The sequence below is a fragment of the Dryas octopetala genome, chromosome 1 (genome assembly GCF_963921425.1).
Source record: "Dryas octopetala chromosome 1, drDryOcto1.1, whole genome shotgun sequence".
In the NCBI taxonomy this organism is placed as follows: Eukaryota; Viridiplantae; Streptophyta; class Magnoliopsida; order Rosales; family Rosaceae; genus Dryas; species Dryas octopetala.
The window spans coordinates 1534012-1557829 of NC_141366.1; the positions used below are offsets into that span (position 1 = coordinate 1534012).

General features: G+C 38.4%; 4 protein-coding genes across 4 annotated transcripts; 1 reads left to right on the top strand and 3 right to left on the bottom strand.

Annotated features, from left to right (window-relative positions):
* Nucleotides 1–219: 219 nt before the first annotated feature.
* WIP1 (WPP domain interacting protein 1) lies at nucleotides 220–4070 on the bottom strand. The gene is made up of 3 exons (XM_086247105.1): nucleotides 3934–4070; nucleotides 2558–3738; nucleotides 220–1248 (listed from the first exon to the last, which is right to left on the bottom strand). The coding sequence occupies exons 2-3, from the start codon at nucleotides 3648–3650 to the stop codon at nucleotides 506–508; spliced, it is 1836 nt and encodes a 611-aa protein (XP_086103231.1). The 5' UTR covers nucleotides 3651–3738; nucleotides 3934–4070; the 3' UTR covers nucleotides 220–505.
* A 4370-nt stretch (nucleotides 4071–8440) lies between these two features.
* On the top strand, nucleotides 8441–11615 carry LOC147296188 (P-loop containing nucleoside triphosphate hydrolases superfamily protein). Its single transcript, XM_086228813.1, has one exon. It carries the CDS (start codon nucleotides 8495–8497, stop codon nucleotides 11519–11521), a length of 3027 nt encoding a protein of 1008 aa, XP_086084939.1. The 5' UTR covers nucleotides 8441–8494; the 3' UTR covers nucleotides 11522–11615.
* A 747-nt stretch (nucleotides 11616–12362) lies between these two features.
* Nucleotides 12363–12947, bottom strand: LOC147296189 (PRA1 family protein G2-like). The gene has a single exon (XM_086228804.1). The coding sequence runs from the start codon at nucleotides 12945–12947 to the stop codon at nucleotides 12363–12365; it is 585 nt and encodes a 194-aa protein (XP_086084930.1).
* A 3389-nt stretch (nucleotides 12948–16336) lies between these two features.
* Nucleotides 16337–23529, bottom strand: LOC147296190 (hapless protein). Its single transcript, XM_086250231.1, has 4 exons — nucleotides 23291–23529; nucleotides 22012–22424; nucleotides 20055–21237; nucleotides 16337–19696 (listed from the first exon to the last, which is right to left on the bottom strand). The coding sequence occupies exons 2-4, from the start codon at nucleotides 22182–22184 to the stop codon at nucleotides 16691–16693; spliced, it is 4362 nt and encodes a 1453-aa protein (XP_086106357.1). The 5' UTR covers nucleotides 22185–22424; nucleotides 23291–23529; the 3' UTR covers nucleotides 16337–16690.
* Between the last annotated feature and the right edge of the window lie 289 nt (nucleotides 23530–23818).

Here is a 23818-nt window from a genome sequence, read left to right on the forward strand (position 1 = left end):
AGCTTTTGCCAAATGCATTGCACTCGCACCACTAAGACAATGACTAACATAAATACTACCACTAAATGCATTGCATATGCTCTCTCAATCAGCCAGCTTTAACAAAAAGACATCTTATCTCAATTATATCCTGTAAAAATTACACATGACACCTACAAACTATGTACCCGAGAACCCTAAATTATGCTATAAAGACATCAGTTACAGGTGATTCAATGCTACGTAAATTTCCAATCACACAACTATACAACAAAATGACCAAATTTAACTCAACAAAGATTCCAGCTAGGGAAACATTATAGGCTTATATAAAGGTTTTACTTTGGGATGCTTTTGTTCCTAGAAAACAAAAATTACAACGAATATGTTACAAAAAAAGAAAGGAAGAAAGAAAAAATGAGGAAGAAAAGGTTCTAAATAATAAAAGATAAAATTTAACAGGCAAATAATTTGCCTAAAGAGGTTGAGAATACACAAAAAAAAAAGGGCACTACTACTCTCAGACTCAGGTGGGTACAATGACCCCTTGGTGGGGTGATAACTGCAAGAAAAAGAGCCAGATGGCTAATCCCAGCAATATCAACTGCATAAAAAGACATGAAGTGATCTTACAAAACTTCTTCTGCATAGTCAAAACCTCTTCAGTTGCTAAAATATCTCCACGATGTTTCCCTAACTCCTCTGTTCGTTCCTTTAGCTTTGCAGCCCTAATTTCTGTTTCTCCAAGCTTGTTCAGCATCTGTGCTTGTTCTCCAGCCACTGCTTCTTGCTCTTCAAGGAGTGCAATTTGGTTACCTGCAGCAAACTTCCACCTTTGTGTAGTTCTTTTCAATGCAATATACTCAACCTCAGCTTCAATCTTTTGCCCGAACAGGATCTCAAGCTCAGTCTCTAGCTCTCTACATTTTTCCTCCAGTAACTCTATGGTACTACCTGATTCTTCTTTTGAAGACTTGCTAATGTTAATAATATCTTCTAGTTCAGCAACCCTGGACTCCTTCACCTCAAGCATAGCCCTAGTCTCAGCCAGTTGGCTCTCCAAAAGTTTCACATTCTGTTTCAAACTTAAGGCCTGCACTTCCAAGGAATTTGAAGAAGTTTGTCTAAACTTTTGAGAACCCAACTGGTCAAATGAGTGATTGATTTCCGGAACACTTGAAGAAAGGTCAGCAGCTATACCAGAACAATTCACTGAATTATCACCTGGTGATAAAGGTTCTTTCCCAATCTCCCCAAATTTCTGAACCTCTGCGTGAGTACACAAAACTCCATTAACTTAATAGCCTTTAAAAATAAAAAAGCAGAGATTTCATAGGAAGCAAGCAACAGCAACAGCATAGCAGAAATTTCTGGGAAAAAAAAACAATATCCTTATTTCAAAGAAAGCAGTCACAAGCAGCTTCAGCAGGAAACAAACCATAGTTAATAAGGAAGACGGCCAGTGGTAACTTAGAAAATAAATAAATTACTTTCAAGAAAGCAAAGCATAGCCCATTAATCAAAGAATTATATGTAGACCCAAGCAAAATTTCACATATCTTGGATGTATACCTTAATGAGGTTTTTAATTTTTCTGTAGAACTTTTAGATCTCTATAAAGATTGCAATGATGGCCTACATTGGGAGAGGAGAGAAAGAAGCAAAAAAGGGAAAGATGCAATCACCGAAATGGATGGAACAAGAGACAATAAATAGAACAGTACTAACTTCCTTGACCTGAGCCTTTACTGTAGAAGAAGAGGAGTCGAGATATGTTTCCTCTCAGAAAAGAGAAACAGTGGATGACATTACAGCGCCACTTCTGAGAATATAAAGAATGCTAAATTACAACTTCAATGAATTTGGGGGTATAACATTACCAAAAAGTTAGATCAAGATCTAGGTTCCTCAAAATGCTTATCCATCTAGTATAAAGATTCACCACATATCATACACGAGGTACATGAGGGCTTAGAGCTTAAAATTTCATGAAGTCTAATGGATATCTGCTTTTTAATTTTTACCAAGTAATGTTCAAGCTAGATCCTCTTTTCCTTTTCCATTAGAGAATATCCCTTAACCCAAGAGTTCCTCAATTTCTCTTTTCTTTTTTCTACCCTAACATGACTAAAAAATAACTTATTTTGCTTGCCAAAAAAAGGTACATTACATAGGTTACTTTAATTCCTAAATATATACACCATACACCACATGGATCCAAAGATGCTCGATGTGTAAATAGAGAAGGGAAACAAAATAAACTTTTGCAACATTTACCAAAAATTGCCATGATTAGCACACAACACAATTTACATCACCAGGTATGTAAAATAATGTTTTCTACAATTTTACCATTTATTATATTACTTCTACCTTACTCAAATCAGCACAAAAAGTAGTAAAACAAAAAAATTTGAGGTTGTCAACGAACAGTATGGTGATTTGTTGAATTTAATCAAGCCAGAACAAGCAAAAAAATTAAAAAATTTCAGAAATCAAGGTCTGCAAAGCAGCAAAGCAATGTGACAATACCACCATAAGAACTTTTTTTCTTTTGAATGCTTTGAGGTAGACTAACCTTTTTCAAGTGCTTCTTGTACAGACTGGAGATTAAGGATAGACTCAAGCAGAGGATCCTGATCTGTCAAGGACCGATGATTCTTACTTTCTTCTCCCTTAACTGCCCACGACAAGTCCGCAGCTAAATCATCTTGCAAAAAATCTTCAACTTCTCCCACATTCTCTTTGCTATAACCAGTTTGAACTTCTTCACTGAATTGTTGCTCACTTGCATGAGCTTCATCACTATTTTCTCCATCATGACTCATTGACCTTCCACTTTGCTTCCCGACGTTCCCGTTACTGGTCAGAGTTGCAGCCTGCATAAAGACAAAGTTGGAGCTTCTTGAGTCAGATTCTACGCTGGAATAAGAGTTGTCCCTATCTCCTCTAGCCTTCTTACTGCTTTCAATCCGCCCCTTCCCCTGTTGAGCCCTTTGAGCTGAACTACTCAAACTCTTCCCACTAGTACTCTTCATCCTGCTCCTATCCCACACATGCGCGAATACTGCAGGCAGATCATACCTGGCCTTGGGAGCACTGGCAGCTGTGGAAGACTTACTACTCCAATCCTCACTGTTCTCAGAATCTGCACCAGCAGAAAACCCAGAACCAGCAGCAAAAGCAAGACCAGCAGCAAATCTAGAATCCGAACTAGAACCATGAATTGCAAAGCCATCAACTCCCACACTTCTTAACATATTCACGGATCCAACCGAACCCTCACTATTATGCTTGATCTCAGTGGATGAGTTCTGAGGCTTAACTGGGTTTCCAGAACCGGACAAACCCCGCTTCAAAACTTTATTAGAATCATCAATTGCATTGCCACTAGCATCCGTAACAGAATTTCTCTTAATTCGCTTCCACTTTTTCAAGCCATGCCCTCTGGCAGTGGGATGTGAACCCCTACCAGGAGATTTGGCAGCCACCAGAGTCGAATTCACTGGTTGTGCAGTGTCAACATGATTTTCTCTAGACTCTACTGCATTTTCAGTCTCATTAGCACAAGACCCATTGTTCTTAATCTCATTACTATCAGCATCATCAACCTGGGACACTGTTTGTGGGTTTACTTGATTCTCTTCCACAGATTCACTTCCCAAATCCATAACTAAGAAGAATTCAGGCTCTCTCCCTCACACCCAATTCAATAAGATCAAGATCAACAACAACTATCATCCCATTCATGGCCCAAATCTAGCAAACAAGAAATTGGGAATTAAATTCCGATAATTTACCATAAATCAAAATATACTTCGACAAATTAGAAATAAACCGATTCAGAGTAGTAAATGATTGAAAGATTAAATCTTGCATAATTGAATTATGAAAAAAAAAAAAGAGTGAAGTGATGAATTACAAATATGCGATTATGGGAAATTGGGAACTTACCGTTAGAATTAAATGAAGCTTAGAAGAAGACGCAGGTGATGATAAATTCTAGGGACATTGGAAACCCTAGACTGTGATCGGATTTGCGATTTTATAGCGATGAAATTAATTAAGAATATTTAGTTTTTTATTAATAATTAATTACGATAAAGGAAAGGGGAAAGGGAACGTGGGGAGGAGTGAGTTGAGACACATGAGCAGGGGTGGCCCACACCACCCACACCCAATTGGCACCGCTGGCCATCTGATCTGTCAATGACAAGGTCGGCTCTCGATGGTCTGTATTTACGAAATTGCCCCTGCTCTCAATTATTTCGTCGCACCAACTACATTTTTTTTTATTGGCTAAAAATGGTAACTGGCATTTATTTACTAATAATCTTTTGATTGTTTTGTAATGCTTATAACACGGGATAATAACAACTGGGTCCGGTTGGTTCTCAACTTTCACGCGCCGATTGTAAGTATAAAAGAGTTAATTACATTTACACTCCTTGAAGTTTATTGTCTTTTTACATACATCTCCTGAGGTTCAATAATTACACATATACTCTTTGAGATTTCAAAACTATTGCATATAACCCCCTAAAAGAGAAAAAAAATAAACAAAAAAAAAATATTTGTATTGAAGTTAGACCTTACACCTTGAGCAATATTATTAGGCCATTTTACCCTTTAACATGTCTTTTTGCATAATTTCTCATCATTTTTCGTCTTACTATAGGGGGTTATATGCAACAGTTTTGAAACCTCAGAGGTGTATGTGTAATTATTAAAACAAATGTATGTGAAAAGACAATAAATCTCAGGGGGTGTCAGTATAATTAACTCAAGTATAAAAACAAAAAGTTTCATGGGCCTTACTGTGATTGTTGAACTAGGATAGGAACCAATACCATGTAATTTATTTTTCCTTTTCTAAGGTTTTTGTATTGAATATAGAGAACTTCTCCAAACGGTCGTATCATGTTATAGAAGTTGCTAAAAGTAGGCGAAAAATTAGTTTTGTTTGGACTTAACATGAGGAATAAGTAGAGACAAATTATTCATGGATTAGATTTACTTTAATAATTTATTGATTTCACAATGGTGTTCAATTGAAAAAACAGATTTCAGAAATTTTCTTAACCATAAAAAAAAAAAACCTCAACCATCAAATATGTTGTGTCTCATCTCACATTAAGTCTCTAAGTAAACTCGAATTGAGTGAAAAAGTAGATGAAATAAAATTATCATATTATCTTTGTATATTTCATATATTTTACTTGTTGAGAACCATATAAAATTGTTTTTTGTCCTTTAATTTTTATTTTTTATTTTGAAAACATCTTATCCTCTATTTTTTAACCTATCTTATCTCTCGATTCTCATCTTCATCTCCTCTCTCCCCATTCATGGTTAAAATGATCAGCTCCCACCCAACATGTTTCGACATAAGAGCTCTGTTCTGTTCATGTCATGATAAGACCAAAACAATTTGGAACACACAAGCAATAATGAATCTCAAGTACTGTCAAGCTTTCATATTGATCATCAATAATATTGCAAGTTTGTACTCAGCTCTGTTTTTACCTTCTCATGTATTGTTATATTTTCCTTTCCATTTTTGTGTAAACATTTTGCATCTATAAAAAGCATGTTTTGGAAGGCTTGCTGGGCTATAGTCTGGCCCAACCCACAAAAAAAATTCGAAACTGTATATTTATAAGGCCGGAGCTCATAGCCCACAGCCCACAACCGCCCATCTCATTTTGAAAACTAGGCTCCACCCATGATTAAGTTTGATCACTTTGATGGTTGCCTGTCATTGTCTGTCTCTCTAATTACACCTACTAGGTTAATTATTATGAAGAGTCATCAAAGAGCAAACAGCATGTGCAAAGAGAATAAACCCACTCTACCTTCAATTTTCTAGTGCTGTGGCATTTGCATTGTGGTGTAATTATGAGACAATTAAACAAAGTAAACTCATGTCCTCATATAAATTAAATTACAAAACTTTCTTTTATTAAAAAAAGAGAATGCTGGTAAAAGGAATTAAATAGAAGATACAATATATATGCATTAAATAGAGAGAAATTCAAAAAGGAATTAAAGACCAAGCAAAAGAGAGGAGATGATAGAGTAATTTGTGGAAAAGAGACCAAGCTTTAAGGAAGATTGACTGCTTGAGGACTGTGGCTAAAAGGATTGTGGTTGAGACCATTATCAGTGTCAGTACGACTTTCCAGCTTTGCCCAATCATGCATTGTAATTGAATAGACCCAAACCTATATTTATATTATATGCTTTTACTACATTTATTTATAATCCATATATGAAATCAAATAATGACTCTGCATATGCCACATGGTCAATTTGTGAGTAAATGGTGGTGTTGTTTGGTGTCATATGATGTGCACACACAATAAACTATGTATTTTGTAAATTTTAATTTAAAGCTAATGGACAACCTACCATTTGATATTTCTCTTGTGGACGAAGGGAGGGGTTCAACAATAATGGATAGTGCTCCATCCACATTCACACCACTGAAATAACAAATGTGATAAAAAAATATTTTGGGGTAAATATCCACATACAATTTTAAATGTATAAGGTGTATTTAAGAAAAGTGACTCTTTTTTTTTATGTGCGAAAAATAAAAAAAGTGACTGTATTTGGTTTCCCGGAAAACCATCTTTTATATAAAAGAAAATGGGTAAACTACTTTTTTAATCCCTATGTTAATATGGTCCTTGTGGTTTTAATTTTTCTTATTTGGCTCCTATGTTTTATATTGTTTGCAATCTTTGGACAAATTTAACAAAACTTCAATTTTCAATTTGGGGATAAATTATGTATTTGTTTTTAGGGAACTGAAAAACCATCTTATAGGCTTTCTAAAACTAAAAACTAATTTCAATTTTTATTTTCGTATTTATTTACTAAAAAAATTGAGGCTCACAAAATTATAGGATTTAAAGTTTAAGTTCGTAATTTTTTAAATTTGAAAATAAAAAATTCAAGGTTATATATGTAATTTTCAGTCATTTTAGAGATAAACTTACTAGTTTAAACAAATTATTAATTTTAATTTGAGAAAAAAATTAATCTTAAACGGATAATATCTCAAGATTGCATAAAGTGTAAAACACAATAACCAAATTAAAGAAAATTGAAACCACGGGTCCACGACTCAGGTGGACAAAAAATGTAGTTTACCCAAAAAAATTTACACAAATTTTAACTCTACAGTGATATTCTTCAGTCCTCAGTTGGACTGGTCTTTGGTCCAATTTCCCATGCATATGTATTCAAACTGTGTCCGATGACTTCACAGAGAGAGAGGAAAACCTGCATTGCCAATTATATGGTTTAGGAAATTTAATATACAGTTTATTTTTCTTTCTGTACAATTTGAACCCATGAAGACACAAACCCAGTGCCAACAAGGTCTGAGAGAGAGTTATGGTTCCTCTCCCAATGTCCTTTTCTCCGAGTGCTTTCTGACCAATCTTTGGCTTCTGTGACAAGTGAGAGAACCCCATGTTAGATTTAGAATTGAGACATTAAAATGTACAGCACATAAAACAAAAAGAAAATGGCAAACCCCAACACAAATTATTATATTATTACAACTGTAATATACAATAATATTAGATATACTATGTATTTAACTCTCTGCAACTTCTTTTTAAGCATTTGTACAATATTTAATGTTCAAAACCTTACAGATCCAACCCATACATTAGATTCTCATCCCTGTACAGCTTGTTCAATGAAAGTAAGAGAAAACAGGAAGAGATGGGGTTCTCAGGAGTTGCAGCAAAGTAGGGCCTTCCTAGCTTTTCATCTTAGCTTCTTTATGAATCAAAGCTAAGGTAACAAATTGAATGATTTTGAGAAATGTTGCACCACTTTGGGTTATTTGACTCATTTCATTTATATATATATATGGCGTCATTTTTACTTGTCATATCATGATTATGTAGATCAAATGAACAACTTCAATCATGCTTAGACAGTTCTATCTATGTATGTGTCTGATTCTGATATTTGTCCCTCCATTATTTCTGAGTAAAGTTTAAATGATTCTCATCTTCACAGACATAACTTAAATGCATGAAAGAAAATAAAGAAAACCCCATCATTGATTAGCATGGATTGTCTCTCCTCCTGTGATAACACTCTTGGTCAAATCTACTCTTCAGGCTCTCAGCCGCAGGATAAAAACAAGGTCTGGCTCTGACCAAAGAGAGGCCCACAATGGCAAGTGACATACATCAAGGGCTGCAGATTTCTCCTGTTTGAGTTTACTGTTGCATTCATATTCTGGCAGAGTCTTCTTCAATCTGAGCCATTCACACATAATTGCATCTTTCAGCATATTTTGAAGCTTAAAAAGAAAGCACAGGAAAAGAAAGTTGTGGGATTCTGGTTCCTCCTAGCCAAAAAAATGATTCTTTTGAAGACCTGTGATGTGTACAATGTTCAAAGTACAATATAGAGAAAAAGAGAAATAAGACTGTTAGTTTAAATATCTAAAGTTGTGAGATCTACCCCAGCGGCTTCTCTGCACATGGCCATGGATGAAGAAGCATCAAAATCTGCCAAAGTCCCTCAGATAACTCCCTTAGACACCATGGTTTCTAGTGCCCTTACCATTAAGATAGCATCAACAACTTCTTGCAGCAAAACAGGTAAAGACACAACTTTGCCTTCTCCAAACACAAAGAACTCAATTGAATCATCCCCATACAACTCTCCTTCTCTGGTGTCCCCACCTTCATCCGCATTTGTTTCAGCTCTTCAGTCACCATACATATCTCCAAGGGCCTTAACCCCAAAGCCCCAAGAGGCCCAAGAGAGCCCAACAACTCTCACTGACAACAACCCCTCTACTACTACTACCACTCCTCCCCTTACAGCACAGCCCTCACCTCTGCTCTCATACCGTGGTTCACAGTCAGATGACATACCAAGCAGCTCATACACGCCCCCATCAGATCAATATGAGTATTCAGATGATGTTTCTGACCAAAAGCTCAAGTTTGTGACCTGTGTCCCAGTGCAAGACTCTGCACCTCCCCGCATTTCATTTTCTTTCCCAGTGCCTAGGATTTCCTTCAAAGGCCCTGTTTCCCCTGCTTCAAATGCCAAGCTGAGGAGCTGTGATGTGTACATTGGGTTCCATGGTCAAAATCCCAATCTGGTGCGCTTCTGTAAGTGGCTTAAATCAGAGCTTGAGCTTCAGGGTATTGCTTGTTTTGTTGCTGACAGGGCTAAGTACTCGGATACTCAGAGCCAAGAGATTGCTGACAGAGTTATCTGCTCAGTCGCATATGGGGTTGTGGTTGTTACAAGCTCTAGCTTTCTCAACCATTTGAGCATGGAGGAGGTCAGATTCTTTTCCCAGAAGAAGAACCTCTTCCCAGTCTTCTTTGACACGGGGCCTGCTGAAATCATGGGTCTGCTCAACTACAGTTCAATTGACAAAGAGTGTAAGGAAGCCATTGATGGGCTCATGAAGTGCAATGAGTTCAAGCTGGAAGCCAATGAGGGTAACTGGAGGAACATTGTGTCGAGAACTTCCGGGGTTTTACGGGCAAAGCTTGGAAGGAAGAGTGTGTCCCAGACAGACATAGAAGGAGTTGATGAGCTGCCATTCCCAAGAAACAAGTTCTTTGTTGGAAGGGAGAAGGAGATTATGGAAATTGAAACTGGTTTGTTTGGTTCTTTTGGGGACTATTTAGAGCCAGAGTGCTCTATGACCACCATTAAAGGAGAAGCTAGTGGGCAATCTGAAGGCCTAGCAGATGAGGAAAGCGAAGTGGTTACTACAAGAGGAGGGAGGTTCATTAACTTAGAGATGGGCAAGTGCAAAGAACCCAATTTAGAGGCTTGGATTGAACCAGTTGTGGGAAGGAATTCAGTGAAGAGGTCAAAGTACAAGAAATCGAAAAGTGGGAATTACAAGAGCTTGGGCAGCAGTGTGATTTGCATAAATGGGGTTCCAGGCATTGGAAAGACTGAGCTTGCACTGGAATTTGCTTACAGGTATTCCCAAAGGTACAAGATGGTATTGTGGATTGGAGGGGAAGCTAGATATTTTAGGCAGAATATATTGAATCTGTCTCTTAATTTGGGATTGGATGTGAGTGCTGATGCTGAAAAGGATAGGGGGCGAATCCGAAGCTTCGAGGAGCAAGAATTTGAAGCATTCAAAAGGGTTAAGAGGGAATTGTTCAGGGACATGCCTTATTTGATTATAATTGATAATCTTGAGACTGAGAGGGAGTGGTGGGAAGAGAAGGATCTACATGACTTGATCCCAAGGAACACAGGAGGGTCTCATGTGATTATCACAACTAGGTTGTCCAAGGTAATGAATTTTGATACAATGCAGCTTCCCCCATTGCCTGTGTCAGATGCAATGATTTTGATTAGAGGAAGAAAAAAGAAAGAGTACCCAGCTGATGAGTTAGAATTTCTAATGAAATTTGATGAGAAATTAGGAAGGCTGAGCTTTGGTTTGTGGTTGATTGGGTCACTGCTTTCTGAACTAGCTATTGCCCCATCTGCTCTCTTTGAAGCTATCAACCAAGTGCAACTTGATGAAGGATCTCCTTGTCCTTTCATAAGCATCAGTGAAGAGCAGTATTGCAAAAACAACCCCTTCCTAATGAAAGTCGTATCTTTTTGCTTTGCTGTCTTACAACAATCTAATGGGAGAAGCAACCTTCTTGCCTCAAGAATGCTTCTTGTTGGTGCCTGGTTTGCCCCAACACCTATTTCCTTGACCCTGCTGACCACTGCAGCTAAGAATATGCCTGCCACGAAAAGCCGGCTCAGGAAGTGGACCAATTGCCTGAGTGTCACATTTGGTTGCTGTTCTAGTTGCTTCACACCACAAACATGGAAGAGTGAAGAAGACTCAGCCCTTCTTCTCGTTAAATTAGGATTAGCGCGAGCAGCCAAAAAACCATTCGGATGTTGGATCCAGTTCCATCCCATAACTCAGGTATATACAAAAAGAAAAGAAGGTTTAGTAGCTGCAAAGGCAACAGTTCAGGGTATAAGGAAAATGGGCAGTCCATTGGTAAACTTAGACCATCTATGGGCTACTGCATTCCTTGTTTTTGGGTTCAAATCCGAGCCTCCTCTGGTCCAATTAAAGGCAATAGACATGGTCTTGTACATCAAAAAGACAGCCCTCCCTCTTGCAATTAGGGCCTTCACAACCTTCTCCAGGTGCAACTCAGCATTGGAACTCTTAAAGGTGTGCACAAATGTACTTGAAGAAGTAGAGAAGTCGTTTGTCACTCAGATACAAGATTGGTGCCATGCCTCGCTCTGCTGGAAGAACAAGTTGCAAAGTAACCAAAGGGTGGATGAATACGTGTGGCAAGACGTGACATTGTTGAAGGCCACATTACTGGAGACCAGAGCGAAATTGCTGCTTAGGGGTGGGCATTTCGACAGTGGTGAAGAGCTGTGTAGAACTTGTATTAGTATCAGAACAGTGATGCTCGGTCATAACCATGCTCAAACATTGGCAGCACAAGAAACTTTGGCAAAGTTAGTAAGAATGAGGAGCAAGATATAATGAATCCAATACTCTTGTTAAAAACAAGCCATCCTTTTGATGTAAGGAACTCAGTTTTGTTAACACTGTAATCAATCTAGTTAGTTGTATTAATATTAGCAATTTAGACCAATATATTTTCAGGCAAGACACTATCAGTTAGATGGCACTTTGCTTCAAGATAGCTTTTGGCTCAGGTGAGAGTCACTGAGAATATGCAATTAGATATCTGCTTGCTTCTTTAGTTTTGCGCACTGAAATTGTATTTAACAAACCAGTTTTACAACTAAGCAAAACAGATTGACTTTCACCTCATCCACATTAAAAAACAAATAAAAAGTATGGTAGTTTGAGCATAGTTAATTTTCCTTCATTTGATCTTTCTCCTAAATTCTCAATCAAAAGGTCCCATATTGATAAAGCCATGTCTGGTGTGGAGCGACATGGTCCATAGTCCATAGCAGGTCATCAATATTCATGTATTGACAGGTGTAAACAAAGACCAGTTGAATTTCTTTTGGTGTAATGAAGAGCATACAAATACAATACAATACAATGCTAGTCGATGAAAGCAATCTTTGAGTATGAAGCAACTAATAACCCAACAAGTAAAAATTAAAAAACAAGCATTGCAATTACAGACACAAGCAAATTAAATCAAATATCTTCATATCTTCATTCCATGAGAAATAGAATCCACAAATTAATGATTTCAAGGTCACAACATTTGCATCATCGGTTACTTACATTCTTACACTCAAATCAGTCAATCCCAATTAACACAAAAAAACAAAAACAAAAAATCTTTGTCGTAAGAAACACACCAAACCCAAATTGAAAATTAAAAAGAATAATGAATGAATCAGGCTGATGATCGAGAGGTGGGCCCAATCAAGCCTTCGGAAGCAGCATCATTCTCGCTGAGGAACAAGCCCTCGGGATTTCTAAGCAGCCCGTGAAGGCCACACAAGAGAAGCCCAACCCCAAAGCCCACCACCACATTCCCAAGCCCACCGCTAAGCCACGCAGCCAAAACAGAGACCAAAACCAGGCCCACCAGCACGGCCCAATCGCCGACGTGGTGGCCCCACACCACCAGTGGGTCCTCCCTGAAGAAGTAGATCACCAGCCACAGCCCCACGACGGCCGCCGTAACCAAAAGCCACCCGGGGCTCCCGATTAAGGAGAGGGATCCACAGGCCCCGATCAGGAGCAAGTAGTTGACCCGGAAGTGGTTGGCGTTCGTCCGGATCCGGGTCAGGGAGGCGGGAAAAGAGTCGGGTCGGTCGAGGGCGGAAGCGAACTCGGGCCAAGGGCGGTGGCGGGAGGCGGCGATCCACAGGTTGTGGATGGATCGGGAGATGACGTCAGCGCCCGATACGGAGATGGGTATGCTCGTGTACGTTGCTGCTGCGGTGGACTGTGACTGCGATTGCGACTGCGACATTTCTTTTTTTTGGGGGTTTGTGGTTTTTGAACGTTTGACTTGAACTACCCTTCAAACTTCAGAATTGTGTATCTGCGTCTGTGTTGCTTTGATTGGTTGGTAAGTCATAAGTGGGCCTGTTTCAGAGAGTAAACAAAACATGAAACATCCATGAGCTTGTACTTGAGTCAAAATGTGTGTCCATTGTGTGCCACGTGGGCACAATATAGTACTAAATTTTTAGCATTGTATTTTGCCCTAGGTATATTAAACCAAAATTAATTAATAGCATTAACTGGAATTTTGTATTACAACTTTTGTTTTTGTCCATATATGCTCAAAATATACTAGCTGAAATAATTTCGACATCAATTTCGTTGTTTTGCTCAAAAGATACAACTATTTCCACAAGCTCATTTGGGCAATTTGATATTGCTGTGAGAAAAAATAGTTGTAAAGTAAAGTTAGCTGTAAAGTAAAACAATTCAGTATTTAGTAAACTATATTTTCAAAAGTGTTATAAATATAAAAACAGTATCAAAGTGTTTAAAAGTGTTGTGACTATGTATAATTACTAAAAATTGTTGTTATGATTCACTGCAGTTTTCAAAAGCATATAGAAACTTGTTTTCTATTTTTGTTATAGGGAGTTGAAAATATGTAGGTGATTGAGAATTGTCATTCACAACAACTTTTGGGTTTACCACTGCAATCCCAAACAGGGCCAAAATCAAGTCAATTAGTCTTGAAACTTCATTCTTTGGATGATAAATTTCCATTTCCACCAAAAAATGAACATTTTCAACTGTTTGACAAAAAAAAAACATTTTTCAACTAAAACTCATGTTCATACGGAATGTGGGAATGTCATTCACAATGAAACCAATTCAAAGGTAAAATGTCTACTATATATAGTATGATGAGTTCTGCATAATTAATCAACTAAGGAATTGAACAACAATATATATATATATTTTTTTTGTTTTCAAGATCTTGGCCAATTTAGATGGTGAGTAAGAGTGAAATGTGGCCAAAAAAAAAAGAGGATGGTGAGTAAGAGTGGAATAATAAATTAAAATTATATTTTTGAAATACAGAGACCGGTCAATGTGAGAGAGAGAGAGAGAGAGTTGTGGAACACGAATACTTTTCCGAGTTAATTACACTTACACTTCATGAGGTTTATCGTTTTTTCACATACACCCCCTGAGGTTTCAATAATTACACATACACTCCCTGAAGTTTTAAAACTGTTACATATAACCCCTATAATGAGATGAAAATGATGAGAAATTATGCAAAAAAGCATGCTAACGGATTAAATAGCTTAATAAGATTATTCAAGGTATAAAGTCCAACCTGAATACAAATATTTTCTTTTTTATTTATTTTTTTTCTTATAGGGGGTTATATACAACAGTTTTAAAACCTCAGGAAAAGTATATATAATTATTAAAACCTCAAAAGGTGTATGTAAAAAGATGATAAACTTCAAGAGATGTAAGTGTAATTAACTCATACTTCCCCCTTTTCTCTCAAAGACTCACTATACATCTAAGTGACTGTCTTTTTAAAGGTTCAAGTATGCTTTTGAGAGACTTATAAAGAGTGGCCCACAAACACAAATGTGCGCACAACTAGTGTCTTTGTAAAGAGTGCAATATTGGATTGGAGCTGACTAGTTGAGGAGGACTGCAGGAGGTGTCCACCTTTCACCATGCAAATTTTACACCCCCCACGTTCCATTCATCTATAGCCCCAATTGCCTAGCACCCCAATTTTAATTTTTTTAACACATAAAATTAGCGTACAATAGCTTTAATTTTTTTTTTTTTTTAAAAAGGGTGCATGCTTTGGTCATGATCTATTAAATTCAAGTAGATCGAGTGACGCATATAGCAAAACATGGGGTGCCAATATATATATATATGTAGTACTAGTACATTCTGCATTATTTAAGAATATTGCGAATCCAACGGTCATTTAATTTGTATTCTCATTTTGTCGTTATGCACCTCTCATTGACCCGTCTCTCTCTCTCTCTCTTTCATAATTCATTCATTTGTACTCGTGCATCCTTAATACTTTTTTAACGGCTATATTTCGTGGTCAGCTAGCGAAACGTTCATGCATGCTCATGTCGACAGTACTCGACCAATTAAGCAAAGATGCATATCATATACTATATAGTATATAGCGGCCATGCATGCAGTGAATGAATTAATATATCACAACTACTGTGGCCTGTGCATATTTCTCTTCCTTATGTACATGTCAGATCAATCAGTACCCCACTTCAAATATATATATATATATATGTGTGTGTGTGTACGTAGGGCAGCTAATAAGGCTTAGCCAGCTAGCCAGCTAAAAGATACACTGTCTCGACAGAATCTAATGGTGGAGCCTCAGCCTCTCATCGTCTCTCAGCTCTGCTCTGCACAAATTAAGAAATCTCAGTTGTGCAGAAAGAAAACGTATATATACGTACCTTCATACAGTAATAATCAAATATCGAAGAGGAACAAGCTAGGAGATCAACACAAATATATAACAACTTCGATCTCTAGCTAGCTATAGCTTTTTAACAACATCAACCGATGCTGCATATGCATATATATTGACTGCGTACGTTTCTGCATGTGGTTTTTCATCGTTAAATTTTTGAAAAATTCATCGCTAGCTAGTTATTAATTTCTTTCAAGTTTGGTTGGTATTTCTCCCTTGTGTTTAATTAACTACCTGTACTAGTGTACTTGTATGTTCCTTGTTTCTTTGGTAATATTTGGTATAGCCATTAATAATTGATTGGGTTTAAGCTAGCTAGCATAGAAATCATATATCTAGGAACCGCTAATCACCATTTGCAACCATGCATGGCACCATCACCTGGGATACTTTCTTTACTTAATATATATATATATATTTTTTTTACTTTTTGTCAATTCAAATTAAGCACCATATATATATATATATATATATATATGTGCACTTGTGGTGGTGCTTTAAGGCATTCTGTCACAGTTGCATGATCAATTCAAAGCCTACAGCAGCAGATAATATCATCCAGGCAATAAGAAAAATAAAATTCACTGCCCTCCTGTACTTCCATACAAAGATTTGCATCATCATTAATTCTACCAAGTACATATTAGTTGATATACTCGAAGATTGATCGCCAATAATGAGAAATACAATTCCAACTTTCATAATTTGGGTAAATCGATATGTAATTTTACTTCAACCAAAATTGCTTTATGTTTGAGCGCAAAGCCTCAAATACTAATGCAAGTGCAGATTAAGCAAAACAAATTACAACACAATTGATTTTCAAGACTGAAAATAGTTGGTGCTGTAATTCACATTCAAAATTAGAGAGAAGGAGAAGAAGAAGAAAATACACAAAATAAACACTTTCACATGGCAATGCTCGACTCTATTGACTTTGAGCCAAGCTTTTTATGTCAACTATATATTATTCATGGATTGCTTATACATCGTCTAGACTCTGGGTAGCTTGAAGCATGCCTAAGCAGAAGCCTGAAAAAAACTGCATAATTTTGAACCAACTTTTGGTACATATACCCACTCTACCCAAGATCCCAGCTGTTATGTCTTTGATCAATCGCCATTTGTTTGACATCCCCAAAGTTTCCGGAAATCAGTATTCTAGGAACATTCTAAGATCAGTACAAGTTTGATTAAAGCAAACCTGGTGTGCTCAAACCAGGTGAAAACAGCCATTTTCAAACACAACTTGTTTACTATGACAAGCTTGGAGAATTATAAAGTGTAGATCTCAGCTGGTGACCTCTTGAAGATGATGCTGGGAGAAAAGGACTCCGCTGCAGCACACTAGAACCTTCTGAAGTACATCCCCACTTAACAGGACTTGCATTGGCTCGCCTGGTGGAAATATTTGCATGGAAGTTGGTATTGTACAAAACTGGTGATCCACAAAGTAGAGAAGGGTCCTGTGACTGATAACAAGAGAAAGGATTCACGCACTTTGAGTTATAACTGGGAGCTTCTGGAATCGAAATACCAGAAGAAACTACCTGGCTTTCCCTCAACCCTCCAGAATAGCTTGCAACATCACGGGACAATTCTGCTTCATTTTCAGGAACATCATCAATGATGATAATTTCTTTATTGGCATTGGAAGCAGGATCTGCATTCTTGCGTTGGCGGTCAGGAGTACTTATAACCCTCTGCATATGAAATGCGGATGCTCCAATGGGTTTGTTTATAGGCTTATTCAGCGGAATCGGAAAATTGTAATCACCTTTATACTCATGCAATCCCATGGATGTCACAAAGCCACCATCTGCATGCTGCTTTGGAAACAAGCTTGCAGGTCCTTGTGCAAGCACTTGTGGTATCTTTGGAATACTATAGCTTCTCAAACTGTGAGTCAGTGCAGCATCAAAACATTCCCCCACTTTTTTATGTGGATCTTGACCTAAGATTACTGAACCATGAGAGAAAGTGTGATGAAAGGGATGGTAGATCTGATTCTGAAGATTGGCAGGAGCAACTCCTGAGAATGTTGGAAACGGTGAAGCTAGATGGTTAATTTGGGCATGTGGTTGGGCCTGCCCAGGTGGTGGCACTGATGGATCTTCATCTCGGTTAACCACCATCAAATTCTTTCCCATCAACCTGAGTATGGAATTAGAAGCAGATGGACTAACAGAATCACCATCACTATGACCTGACAACTTCCGTTTGCCATCTGGAGAATCGTTCAAAGGAAGAGGACCTGCAGGTGACTTTGTGACAGGGAAAACCACCTGTTCAGATCTTGAAGTTGGGCAACCACTCAGAAAGAATATATCTGTCATGTCAGACCTTGTCTCCAAATTGTTGGTTCTTGTGTTCGGATGGCAACCCATTTGCTTTCCCATGGCAGGCAGTGTAGCCGAAGCCATTGCTCTTCGTCTTAATAGTTGGGAATCTTGATAATTTAAAGCCAGACCCTGAGAAGTTCTCTCCTTTCTTTGACAACAGCAAGGCTGATCATTACTTTTGGAGCTGAGAAGTCCCCTCTCAAGAGATATTTTGTTGACTTTAAAGTTCTCTCTATCAAAAGTAAGTCTTTCTGCTGCTGTGGCAGTCATCTGTTGAGCTGCATCAGCATTAACTTCTACAGAAGAATCAATGGTTGCACGTGAAAGGCCCAACCTAATCTTGCCTTCAACAGATTGAGATCCTATAGATGATAATGGTTCAGAGTATTTCAGATCACATTTTGTCCCTGTGAAATTAGAGATGGTTGATGTTGTAGACATAGGTGATTCTGACGAATACCCATCAATGAAATCAAGCTGTTCTTGAGATGATTGAACTCGGCTTGTGGTTAATGACGAGTTCCCTTGAAAATCATCTGAACCCATATCCCTAGGACTTGGCAAAAATGATCCTGGTGGTCCCGGAATAGGTATTGGATCAACCTCAGGAAAATAGCCTCCCTGCCCAACTTCAGAATCCATTTCCTCCGCACTATGAACATTCTGCCCAAGTGTGCCATCTTCCACTTCATCAGCATAAAACATCTCTTGTTCATTAATAATGCTTGGATCAGTTGGACTTGTCAGTGCTTCAGTTTCGGATAAAGGTCCCTTACATTGTAGACAGTTGGATTTGCCTTTGGCTGAATTACACAAACTTGCAACAGTCTCCCCAACGCCTATTGGGAAAGATGTTTCAGTAACAATGTCATCACCAGGGATTTGATCCTCTTTCTGAGCAAGTCCCAGGCCATCAACTTTGTCCAGAAATTCATTGCCAACACTAACAGAAGTATCCATCTTTTCCCCCTCATCATGTCCATAACACTCAGGTGTTAATTGTGAACTCTCCAAGCCTATGGTTTCCTTCCTTCCAGAGATACTTATGGAGCCTCTATTTTGAGTTTGCAACATAGTGCTTCTACTGTGAAATATTTCATTAGTAGTATCTCCTCTTCTAGACCGCTTTCCAGCAGAATTGTGCATGAAATCATAGCGTTGATCAGCCACAGAATCCCAGGCCACTACCTCTTTATCTGTTTCTGCCCTTTCATGCACTTGAGACTTCTCAACAGCTGAGCATTTCTTAAAGGCAATGGCATTGGATTCAGTAACAGATAATTGACCACCAACGGACCGCACTTTCTTCTTTGACGAGGGGAATTTTATGGCATTTGATCTGGAGGCATCATCACGACTCTTAGATGGTTTTGTGCTAGCATCAGGACTATAAAAATTATCAGTGGGACCTGCAGAAGTATCAACTGTATTGTTGCTCAACAAAGGTGCACAGCTCCCATTAGAGTTTGTAAGATTCGGCATGCAACTATCACGAGCGAAATTTCTGTCTTTGCTTAACTGATGGGAATTTCGCTGAAGGAACCTCTCAACACTGTCACTGATGCCAGCCCCAGGCAAGGGGCTTCCTGCTCTCTTTCTCTGAGAATCACTCTTGTCACTGGCTTGGGTTTCACAAAATACATTCTCGGTCCTCCTGCTATTTTCAGGAGAAGACATTGGATTTCCAGATGAATTCACTAGTTTTCTAACACGATTACTCTCAACCAGAAAGTTTCGAGACGCATGCCATTTAGATTTCATAGGTTCTTCCTTCTTGTTCAACTTCTTTGCAACACCAGTGCGTTTGGAGCATGCCCAGCCTCTTAAAGCTCCAGGATTGCAGGGATTGACTTGCTTCTCCATTTCATGTCCATCCTCACAACTTTCTTTCACTCCATATCTTTCTTGACCCCCACGAATCTGTTTAAAAACAATTTAACCATATGTGTCAACACATTTTAAACTAGAAATTCAAAGCGAAAATGCAAAATAAAGATAAAGACAAAAAGTCAAATACTGTTTGGTTCTATCATTTAGCAGATACGTGGCTTCAGTGTTAACAACAACAAAAGATCTAGGCATATTGGGAGCATGTAAAATGGTTGTCACTCTGAAATACAGCAATGCTGTTTTCTTTATTTATTTTTCTTTTATTGTATCAAAGAGTATGTTTTTAATAAGTTGGTGAGTAATCTAAAATTAGTAGTCTAAGTCTTCTATATAAATTAATCAGTAGAAGAGGGGAAAAGCACTTGTATAGAAAGCAAGAGTAGGGTACCTGAGAAGAATGAGCCTTGGGAGACAGAAAATTTTTGCTAGGAGCGAGTTTAAGGTACTTGTGATATTTAGATGCCTGACGCTTTTGCTTTTTGGCTGAAAGGAATTTGCTTCCTTTACCCCGTTTCAAAGGTTTCCTTGGTCGAAGATGCTCTACCACTTTAGACACAGATGGAGATGATGCATCATCAAACTTGGATAAAATCCTAACCTTGGTGCCATTGGCGTCCACATAGACTGAACCAACATCAATATCATCAGGATGGACTGAGGACAATCTTTGCCTTTTCTCTTCAGCAGGCATCTCAGACTTCTCCTTATCCTGAGTAGGAAAGCTTGTAATAGTGGCCCAGTTTGAGCCATTTCTTCTATCAAGATCTTCCAATGTGCAATGTTGGGCAGTAGCATATATATCCACCATCAATTTTGTCTTCCCTGGCTTAATTCGGTGGTGCCTTGTTAGTTTAGAATCCACAGTCCACTTGGGAGCTGACTCCCCAGAAAGGCACTGATCGATATGAGCATTCAAGGTGGTATTTGAAGACGATGAGAAGGTTTTGCAAACAGGGCATATTTTTGAATTCATTGTTTCTGAAATGGTGGTACAATTCAAAGCAATATCTTCAGTTGAGCTTCTCTCCGAGTGGCTGCGGAATTTCACTACCAATCTGCACTTTTTACCCGAGGGTCGGGCGGTGCTTTCGGTCTTGTGCGCAACAACAGGAGGAGGATCTGCAGGTTCAACTTCAACTGAGGCAGCTTCCAAGGAAGTATCAGTTTCTAATGGTGGCAAGCTTGATGGCCTGTTGGTGGGAACTGACTCTTCTATTTCAGATTGAGAAACGCTTGTAATTGTGGATGGAAAATCATTTTCTCCTTCAGACCTGCATGAAGTTGTTGTGTCTGTGTAAGCTTCTGCTAGCTTCTTCTCCTTCAACTTTGTATTGTTGGACGAATCTAAAACTGCATGATCATCACGCCCAGAAGGCGCTGCATGAAGAATATTGCTTTTGTGTTCATCTTCAACCGTACATCTTTCAAGGGGTTGGTTCCTTACTGAGTCAACACTCTGAAATGGTGGCAACACATCCTTCACGCCATGTCTCAAACAAAGTTGCAAATTTTTCTGAGAAAAAGGCCAGTTGGTCTTGATATCCTTGCTCCGGGCAGTAAAAACATAATCTCTGCATAACAAAAAATCATCTCATTATTAATTTAAATATATAGTCAATTCCAATGAGGTAAGCTTTAAACACATGTATGACTCATCTAAGCCACCTTTAGACTGAGTCCAAAGAGAACTGAAGCTATGTTACTGTTAGACCCCCTTTATTGTATGTTAATTGTTAACCAAAGAAAGGGAATATATATGGACCATGGAACTAAAGAAGGAAAGAACAAAGACACACACACACACACACACAACAGTACAGAAACATCCAAGATATGCCCAAGTGACTAAGAGATTCGATGATCTAAGTGAACTCAGAAGATGTCTGCCGATATGGTTAGAACAGGCTCAGAGATTAAGACTCATGGGAAAGGTAACATGAAATCACAAGCAACATTAGGAGAAGAGAAGCAAGTAAAATTGCTGTAAATCCAGTTGAGCAGCTAATTGCATGAATTAGGGAATAAAACACATGAAGAAACGTGTGGGTTGTGGGATTAAGAGCCGTGAGTGAGTTCATTAGCCAAAGCAGGCAAAAGCCCCAAAAGCTAAAAATAGAGACAAGATGGGTGTCATGACCACTTAGGCCCCATGTTGGACTGAACCACAAGCAACATGCATCTCTCTGGATCTGACTCAACACGCTCTAAGATGGGATAACTTTGAGATCACAAAGAGAAAGAGAAGCAGTTAGAGCCATGATAAGAAAAAACAAAAAAAAGCCAAGTGATCATCAACTATTCATCATCCAAGGGGAGAGAGAGAGAGAGAGAGAGAGAGAGATTACCTTATGGAGAATTTGGGAAGAAGGTTGTCATCAAGAAGGGTTGGCTTGGACAGATCTACCTCTGGATAGGCTGGTATTTGAGAAGCCCTCTCATCATCATCATCATCAGTGCTATGTTTGATCAGTTGTTGTGGACATGGGGGATCTGGTGGAAGTTTTTCAACGGATAACATCTGATGACAAGCTTCTCTCTTCTTGTGCTGTCTTCCCAACAGTCACAAGCTCTACTAATATCTCTACCTCCAGGCCTTATCTTTATCTTAGATTTCAGCATATATATAATGATAGGCTACCCCTCTCCCTCTTACTCTTTACTCCAAGCACCACCACCACCACCACATACTAGCAGAGAAAGCACCAAGAAGCAGCAGCAGAAAAATCAAACAACCCCACTGGAATCTTCATCCATCAGCCTGCAAGAGACATGAGAAAAAGCATGAGATCATGGGTTTTGGGGAAGACCCAGATGAACACGGCAGACTAGGAGATTCCAGACCCCTCTAGAACGTTATTTTATGTGATGGGAAGGAGTGATTTTAAAGCATCATCTGCGTCCAAAAATCAAACACTGGGAACCCAATTGAGCAAGTAAAGAACAAAAATAGGCAAAGAACAAAACCCACAAGCAAAAGATATATATTATTATTGTTCAAAGTCTAAAGTTCATGGAGACTGATATTTTATGTGGGTAAACCCAGGAAACAGTGCTCAAAATTCAAGCCTTAGACTCAACAATCCGCTAGCTACCAAGCCTACCATAGCTGGAACAACCAATCGAATCTATTAAAAGCAAAATCATTGAGTACAATGAAACAAAATGAAATGAGATGAAGTACCCCCAAAAGAAGATTGTTTTTTCGAAGGACATACAAGAAATCTCACGTGAAAGAACAAGCTAGCGAGTGAGTGAAGGAAACAAACTTAGGATCAAGACCAGCAAAGAAAAAGATTTTACAAAGAATAAACTAAAGACTTGGTTAAGGTTGAAAGCTAGAGCGACCCAGAAGACCAAGTGAACAGTAAGACTGACCTGTTACCTCAATACATCGCACACATAACAAAAGCCAGTGTAAATCCCATGACCAGATTCGTAAAAACAAAGAGAAGCTAACGAGTGGTCAAATAATTGAAATACCAGAAATCCAAAACACATGGAAAACGAGATCATGAAATCACAAGTAGCTAGCTTTTCTACTCAAGCTAAGAAACCCAGAAAAACCCATAAACCGATTGTCAAGAGAAGAGAAAAAGACCAGATTTTGAGGAAGAGAAAACAAACCAAGATCAAAGAAATCGCAGAAAGAGCAGATGATATAGGTTTTGAAGCTATTTTTCCGAGATGGTTTGGACTGGATATGGGAAAAAATGGAGTCTTTGAAGACTATTAAGCAACGAGAGAGAGGGGTAGAGAGAGAAATTGAGAGATAGTGTAGTGAGAAAAGAGCACCACCCACTCACACATCAAAAGGGCATCAGGTTCTCTTTCTGTCCATAAAGCAGGTTTGTACCATTAAACACCACGATTCACCTCCCATCTGTGAATATGCGTTAAGAGTTTTCAAGAGAGAGAAAGAGAAAGTAAGAGAGAGAGAGAGGAAGAGTGTGTGTTTTTCTTTTCTCTTAAAATAAAAAAATAAAAAAAATAAAAAGATAAAAGCAAAAATGGAAATACAAAGCTGTCCTATCCTATACCTACCCTACAACCCCTCATATGTCATATATGTGTTTTTCTTTCATTGTTTAATGCTTGATTTTTATGATGGTCACTGCCTTGCCCCCCCCCCCTCTCAATTGTCTGTTTTGCTCA